This window comes from Neoarthrinium moseri (genome assembly GCF_022829205.1).
Source record: "Neoarthrinium moseri strain CBS 164.80 chromosome Unknown scaffold97_Wmoseri_CBS_16480, whole genome shotgun sequence".
Taxonomy (NCBI): Eukaryota; Fungi; Ascomycota; class Sordariomycetes; order Amphisphaeriales; family Apiosporaceae; genus Neoarthrinium; species Neoarthrinium moseri.
In genome coordinates, this window is record NW_026055211.1 from 107,276 (window position 1) to 115,730 (window position 8,455).

An 8,455-nucleotide genomic window follows, 5' to 3' on the forward strand; every position below is an offset into this window, starting at 1 on the left:
CTACCCACCCGGACCCCTCCATTTGTTGTCCTACGGACTGACCACGTTGTTTGATATGGGGCAATTGGTTACGCAATTAGTTATTGTATCCATTCTTGCTTCTTAGGCTGCATTCGGAATCTTCCGTTCTTGTCGCGGATGTTGGATCTGCTTGAGCTGACAGCGCCCAGTGCGCCCTGCGATGTTGTAAAGTTCCGAGTTAATGCGCACGCACTTGGGGACGAGATCGCCAAAGTCATCGTAATCGTCGGACGTAACAATGGCCCGTTGGGTATTGAGCTCGGTTTGGTGAGACGCGGTATAGAATTATGGCTTAGCAAGCTGTGGCTCTGTTTATAGCTACATCATTTGCGTTCTATTTATTCATTTCTCCTTTTTTTTTCGAAGATTTTAATGTTTCATCGCAATTTTCCTCCTTAATCCACCCTTACCTAGTTTGGTCAACGTCGATTTGTCTGTTTATCTTACAAAACGTACAATGCATGTCTTACTCGTCGGTACTAACGAGGAGGGCTACGTTGGGGAAGGTTGTGTTACTTGGTGAATTTGGCCCAGGTGCACCTCTCCAATTCAAAATAAATTTTCCTTGAGGTGCTGTATAAATTGAGCCTTCTTAACTACGTTAGACAGATCAGTCTTCAGCACGAGAGCCTTGAACTCCAGCACCATTGTAATTTCCCTGGATTAGGTGACCAACCTAGTCACAACGAAAACTGGGTATGCTACAAACGCGAGATCATGTATCACTATTCACGAGTAGCTTACGCCCTTCTAGGATCTGAAACACACATCACTTGATCCACTTCACCTATGATGTGACCTATATATCAAGGAGTATAACTCAAATAACTCTCGTACTGCTGTCGCAGTTGGTCGGCATAATCCTTCCACCTTCCTCTGCTAGTAGGACTGTTAGAAGTTGCATTAGACCTGTGAGGTAACGTAGCTGCGATGGTTGATAAGATGACAAAGGCCTTCAAGAAGACCCCTCCGATGTCTTGGCTGCGACTTGAATTTTCAGAGATGCGCTTCTTCGAAGAACGCATGATCGCAGGGCCATTCACCTCTAGCATTCTAGGAGTGCTGCCGACCTCTCTGTCTGAGCCCTCATATATTAACGCGGAATAAGGTGTTCCGTCAGCTGCAGATCGAGATTTCCCTGTAGTGTTCTCATTGTGCACAATGCATTGATCCACTTCTTGATAGAGTATCAAGAGCACAATGAAGAACATAGTATCGTGATTTTCTTCGCACATAACAAGACGCTCCGCGATTTCATTGAGAGCACTGAGAAGAGCGTCAGTGCTCAACTTGGCTCGCGACAATTCCAATTTCCAGCTCAGTAGCCTAAAGATATCGAATTGGCATAGACAACCCTCATCCCCACTTGCGCTAACTGATGAAGAATCAAGATCATATATGTGAGATTGCAAAGGATCAATATTTTCATGGCCTTCTTGATCAAACAACAGCGCATTGTCGGTCATTGTTGATTTTGTCGGTTGTGGCTGTGATTGCCCACTGCGTTCTGGGCTTTGTAATTGCGAAGCACCAAATTCGCAAGTCGCGGCGTTTTCTTTTCGACGGAACCCACTACTCCGTGGCAAATTTGCAACAGAGTTCCGACATTGTGGAACGTCGCCGGATTGGCCATTAATCAAATCGGCCTCCAGTCGTATTCGTCGGTCGTCAGAAGTCATGTCCAGAACAAACGGCTCAGAGCAAAGTGCTGGGTCGAGAAGTATATTGACATTAGGCTCTTGTGGGTAAGGATGTGGATTCGGGTCCGATAAATCCATGCGTTCAATTGAACATGGAGTTTTTCGCACTGAGTCCAGCGGTCAAATGATTTGTCTTCAAGGAGCTTTATGCGGAGACACTGAACGTACTGGCATCATTGTGGTATTGTGAGATATTCGAATCAAACTTGTGAGAATCACCAGCGCGACGTTTCAAGCCTACTCGTTTTTCGAGGTTAGATTTCCTGGGTCTCCCGGAAGGTCGAGCTAAGCTGTAGGTACAATGCCTGCCGGCCTGATTACAACGATCACATGAAGGTTTTTCACGAGAGCAGCCGACCTTCCGACGGTAGCATTGATCGCAGGCATTGAAGTTTGGTTGTTGTGTCGACTTTGAGATATCGCTTTCACCGGGCTCATCATTTGCCCACATTGCAAGTTCCATCTTGGATCTATCATGGACTCCGAGGGAAGGGTGCTCAGACATATTGCTAGGTGTACACACCGAATGAAAACTTGGACGACGAGTAAGGCACCCTTCACTTGGATATAAGTAAGAGCTGGTCTATTCCATAGATGTCAGATGCCAGTTGCGGAGACCTCTGCATAGGCTGTAGAGACCAGATCTTTGGCGCGGATGCGCCAAGGCTTGAAATATCTATACCATAAACTCTAAATCTTTGTCTTGAAACGGTACTTGCTTCCGGAGCTCCATCCGGTGAATTTTAAATCATCCGACTAGGCGCCAAACCTCAGCAACGGAGTACCAGGCCAACCACGCGACAACATGATCTTACTCAGAGAGCTCCCAATCAGGATGGCTGATGGAAACAAGCCAGCTTTTGGCTGCACGATGCCGAGAAACAAGCATAGATAAAGCTACATGTACTTTCGGGGCGTTTGCAAAAGACCGCAGAGACAAGCTGCAAGGCGGGATTGACTGATTTCGCCTAAATACATGTCTGGGCCAATGATACAAGACCAAGGAGAAATCTCTTGAATGGTCAGATATCCTGCTGCAGAGAGTACCGAATCCAAGACGTTACCGCCATAGCTTAAGGTTACTTTTAGTCAGAATGTGGACCGCATCAAGTAGTGTGACTGGCAAGAGACGGACTTCGCCCGGCAGATGTAATGCCAAAAATAGGCAGATTTCTACGGCAACTGAGTCACGGGACTGCCGGAAGAGCCCTGGCATATCGTGAAGTGTGCGGAATACTAAGTTTAAGTTGCGGTACGCTCGGATCTGCCGGCTATGCGAAAGTTTACTGTTCACAGAGGAAGAGTTAAATTTCCAATCATGTTCAAGTAATACTCATAAAGCAGCATGGGGCCTTACGAGAGGATGCAGACATAATACAACGAGCAAGGGTTGTTGAGATCGGGAAATTAAGAATGTGTGGCCCGGGGATTACTAAAAGCCCGACGGCCAGGCCGCAAATCAGCAACTAATGGCCTATAAAGACCTTAATTCGACTCGAGATCATAATGGAGGATGAAATGGATTATAAGTCCTGAAATTTATATCAAACTAGGAAAACTGATTTCTATAGTAAAGGAAGTAATTTCTTAGGCAAAATGATGTGTAATGTGAGTGCCCAAGATTTTCAAAGTTTGAACACACGCGCGCATAGACCAAACCTAACAAGGCTAAGTCTAATTAGGGGGGTTTTACGTTCTGCTTGCAAACTCTCCCCTTCTATGGAATTGATGCACCTACGTAATGCGATCAGTCACCCTCGTTACTTTGTGGCTCCTTGCGGTCAAGAAACCTGGAATGAAAGTTGGGTAACAGTACTTCTACCATCGAAATACCGAAGCCTGGATCCGCGCCCCCCAACCCCAACCCCCTTCTCTCTTCCCCCAACAACAACCATAAAAAAATAGAAAGAAAGGGAAGGACAGGGGGGCCTCGAGATTGTTACTGGCCTTGACAGTTTCCAAGTACCTTACATAGCAAACTGTCCGCTCGAAGAAGCCTTAAGTGGCTCACTTGGGGCTTGGACCACTTAAGGGTGAACTACGCTATTAGCAATTTTCGAAATGAACCTTTTGCCAAGCCTCTCCTTTGCTTATAAAGTCTTGTTGTTGGCTTCATTTAATTGACCGTCCTTTCATAAATCTTTTTCTAAACCCAAGTTCTCCACTGTACAACCCAAGGATATCTCAGAACTGGAGCAGCAGTGCGACACCGGAGACTTGCTTACTGACCGCTTTGATAACAGCCTATGATAATCTAGCTGCCAATGTCTCGTTTTTATCGGTTCCTCCGTACCACCTGCCTCCTACTGTTGATGTACTTTATTTTAGTAAGGAAATATTACACCGAGGTTTGCTCCGTTACTCCCGATCTCCCTACCTTTGCACATTGAAACTTGTCTTTTGATCCTTTTTTTCTTCTTCCATACTATTGCTAGAAACAAGAAGAACAAAAACACTAATACGTAGTTTATTACGGGTCCTGGTAGGGGCGCTCACCAGCTTTATTGCATTTGCGCAAGAAAGAGTCCATACCGCACATACATCTCCTCCTACCAGCCAATGAGGCTAAGGGAGCGCTATGCCGAACGCTGACCTCCGCACTACTTACTGATTATCCGCAGCCTGTTCTGGTCAATTGGGGACTCAAAGAGGGCGACGTAGGCATGAATGGCTATGATATAGTGACTGGGAAGATCTGGGGGGTCCTCAAATACCTACGGTCATTGCCTCCTGAAGCTGACGAGGACATCATTGTAATGACGGACGCTTTCGACGTTGTATTCCAGCTGCCACCCAAGATCCTCCTCTCTCGTTATCGTGCAATCAATCAGCGCGTCAACATGCAACTTATTACGCAGCATGGGTTAGAAGCGGTGCGACAGCACGGGCTAATGCAGAGCATCATTATGGGTGCGGAAAAGTACTGCTGGCCCCTGAGCCACCGCCATCCTGCGTGCTACGCAGTACCAGGTTCGAGACTACGCGCCGATGCGTATGGCCACAATACGGACACATCTGTCGAGACCAATCGCCCGCGGTGGCTGAACTCTGGTACTGTTATAGGCCCCGTACATGACATGCGAGTGCTATATGAATGGGCACACTCACTATGGCTGTCGTACTACGGGTGGGGAGGTGATCAGGAGTACTTCAGCTATATCTACGGCATGCAGGAACTTGGACGGCAACAGCTGCGTGGAAGCCGGGAGTGGTTGTTTGGATTTAACGAGTCTTTTTCCGAAGACGACTTTGTCGCCGTCAACCTTCCCGTCGAACATGTGGACTACCATGTCGGTGTGGACTCTGGCAGTGAGATCTTTCAGTCGCTGAACAGTGCTACAGAAGATCTCTCGCCGGTAGTGCATGACAATGCTGCTGAAGTAGAAAAGGAGGACCGATTACATGGAACAGCAGATATTTATCACGAACATTTCTCCTTTCCGGTAGACTTGGACAACACGACGCCGCCATTCGAAGACCTAGAGGACACAAGCTTGGATGGTGTCAAAGAGCAGAACCCCGGCTTGAACTGGCGCAGCGTACAGCTGTTTACCGATTTCCATTCTCGAACCATCCCTGTGGCATTACATCATAACGGCAACAAGACCAAAGTTGAAGAGTGGTGGCGTTTGCAGTGGTGGACAGGATGGGGGAGAGAACTAACAAGCAAGAAGAAAGGGTGTTGCAGTTCATGGATTTCGACGGATGCTGGACATTCAATACGGTGGGATGATATTTGTGGTGAATACCAAGACATACTATTTGGGGGTGAGCGGGACAGGCGAAACGCTTAGGCACTCAAGGACATGGCCTCATACTGGCCAATCCCGAGCAAGGAACAACGAAGAGGCCAAGAGAGAATCAGCCACTACGGAGCTGAGGTCCATGATTGAAGCGATGATTGTTTATAAAATATCACAGCAGCACAGGCGAATTGAGGCTCTGCCGCAAATTCTATAATATTGCGAAAATCTCAAGCTAGACAGGAAAAGAGCGAAAAGCTCCCTCCACTGCTGTATCGTTTGCCATTGACACATGGGGCGGACCACCCCTCACCTCTCGTATACTACCATAGCAACCATTCGCATCAGACAGCGCTTAACAATAACCAAGTCTCCTATCCTTTAATGGACTCTTGTACTAGAGTAAATATATCATCTTCAGGAATGCTGCTGTAGCGTCTGGCTAGCGGCAATGGAAATTCTTGGCCTGGGTCAGGCGTAGCTAGAAAATCCAGATAATACCAGATGTGATCCTGCGTTCTGGATGTTACATCACGATACAAGAACGAAGGTATGCAAGCTATTTTCTGTGGGAACAGCATCGCAAAGGCCAACATTATCTGTTCATCAATCCCAACAAATTGGCCTAGTGATGCGTAATAATAAAGCATATAGTAGTACACTTCAGCGAATGAAACAATGGCGGATTCGGTCCCGCCAAAAAATACCCCTGATATTAGTCAGTGATGTTAATGCCAAGATTCAAAACATACACTTGCCAGCTATTGTGCGTGTCAATGGAGCAATCTCTTTCGATAAGGCTACAGTGATGGGAGGTCGCCATTCCCGAGCCACCACAAGAATTGTGTCATTGTTATTTTGAACAGACAAGGAATCTCGAACGCGTGACACGTCTGGCCAGGTGCCTAAAGAACCGTTGTACGGCAGGCGGCCGGCAATGTCATGCCAGAAAAAGTATTCAGATCCGAAAGGGTTTGCAAGCACAACGGAACGCAGGAAGGCTGTCTTTGCGTTCCACACTCCATATGAATGGGGGGTATCTCTCAAATGTTCTGGACCATGCTGAATCCTCGCTAACTCGCGCTGGGTGGTATGGAAAGTATCGACTAATGGCGAGACCTCGGGGACGTCCCATATGGTTTCGAAGGTATTGTTGATAAACATGGGGCCTTTGTCAGGTCTTGACGAGAGTAGAAACTCATTTTCAGAAGTAGGTGCAAAGACAACGATGGGTGTGAGCACACGTGTCAGGAAGTTCTGAATCGCATTGCGATAAGAAGCTTGATCAGGATACTTCGGGCTGTAGCCCGGATGAGGATACCATGCCGTAACAAGTGTCACCTCAGGCGGAACAGACTCCCTACACAATGAAGTTCTCGTCAAGAAAAAAAACGAGAATTGTGATTCTGGCTAATATAGCCAATGAATGATTCTCCAGCATGATAACCAAGCAACACCCGGTTAACGAATGAATAGTGGCAAGTCGGATGGGCAAGAATTCTGGTAAACAACAAAGTCACCAATAACCGAAGGCGCTCTCCAATTGATGAGAGTCTGAATCACTACCTCGCTGCTTGTATGTAGACTAAGTTGAAACTACTTCCGGCAGTTTGTCATACCCTGTGGAGATACTTTCAACAATGATGAGTCCTGTACGGGCTACTGCAGCTTATTCTGCGTCGTTCACGGAACTTAGCAACGGCCCAACCTACAACTTCCGAGGTTCTCTGGAACGAGCAAGACGTCTAATCTACCGAAGGCGCTTTAGAAGCCGTAAACCTCGGTGATTGCAACACTATCCTTAAAAGAGTTTAAGCTCCGAACAACGATGTGGATAGGTGTGTGAAATAAGTCCATAAATGAAACAAGAAAAAACCGTCCTAGCCTCAATTTACTCCTACATGCCTTAGTAGACTGACAGAACCAATTCATCTATTCTTCACTTCACTTTACTTAAGTCTTCCGATAACATGAAGTTCATCTCTATTCTGTTTCTCTTGGGAGTGGCCAGCGCTGTCCCCGAAGTGCAGGGTGATGCGGTGAGTCAGTCAACTAAAGCTCATTCTAGTAGACTAATTCAAAGTTTTGGGCAGGTCGTGAGTCACTCGTACGAAATTTAAATATGCTAATTCTAGGCTTTCTGACACGAAGGTTCGCTAGTGGGTAAGTACAATGTCTTGGTAATACCGCGCGCAACATGCCACTAACTTGTCTATAGAAAGTAAGACGCTACTTGACCCAACATTTCGATTTCAATGCTAACGCTGTAGCAGCGCCAGAGTCTTGCCCCCATGGCTGCTCCTAAAGAAGTTGTAAGCAACACGTCTAGTCTCGTGGTGGCTAGCTCTTGCTGACGGAAAGTAGTGGGTAACTTGATGCTCATGTACACTGGTTTATTTCACAGCCTGACTGATGGCGTTCTAGAAGCGCCAGAGTCTTGCTCCTATGGCCGCTCCAGAGGTAGAGTAAGCTTTTTGTGTTGGATCTTGGTATGTATTTGAAGGAACTCATTTTAAAAATGATTCCGATATAGCAAGAGCTGAAATATAATTTTTGCAGCTAGAGTGGAAATTAGGAAGCTTACTACCGTTGTATGGAGTTCTCCTTTGGAGTTTAAGCTCGGCCGGTAGCTAGCGGGTTCATGCGTTACACCATAAGTCATGTGAATCGATCTTTTAGATATCAGTACGAGAGTAGTCTCTAAAGCATCAGATTTCAGACTTAATGCAGATCCGATGTGTATCAAAGTATAGTGTTCGGATATCCTTTTCAGGACTTGTATTTGCCCCATTAAATATTACTCTGTGTTGTCCTATTCATTACATTCCAACCATTCCCACCAATTCGGATTCCGAGGACTTTTACAAGAAGTACGAGATTGTATTCATAGGAAATTATAAACAGGACAATTCCTTGTGCGTGTAAGGACTATACTTCGCTAAGGTAAATCAAATAAAATACAAGGGTGCTAGGAGTTGATGCTAACGGGGT

General features: G+C 46.3%; 1 protein-coding gene across 1 annotated transcript; it reads left to right on the forward strand.

Moving 5' to 3' along the window:
• Positions 1-4,384: 4,384 nt before the first annotated feature.
• On the forward strand, positions 4,385-5,515 carry JN550_012901 (uncharacterized protein; the record flags this gene model as incomplete). The annotated part of the gene is made up of 1 exon (XM_049311427.1): positions 4,385-5,515. One exon carries the CDS (start codon positions 4,385-4,387, stop codon positions 5,513-5,515), a length of 1,131 nt encoding a protein of 376 aa, XP_049165162.1.
• Between the last annotated feature and the right edge of the window lie 2,940 nt (positions 5,516-8,455).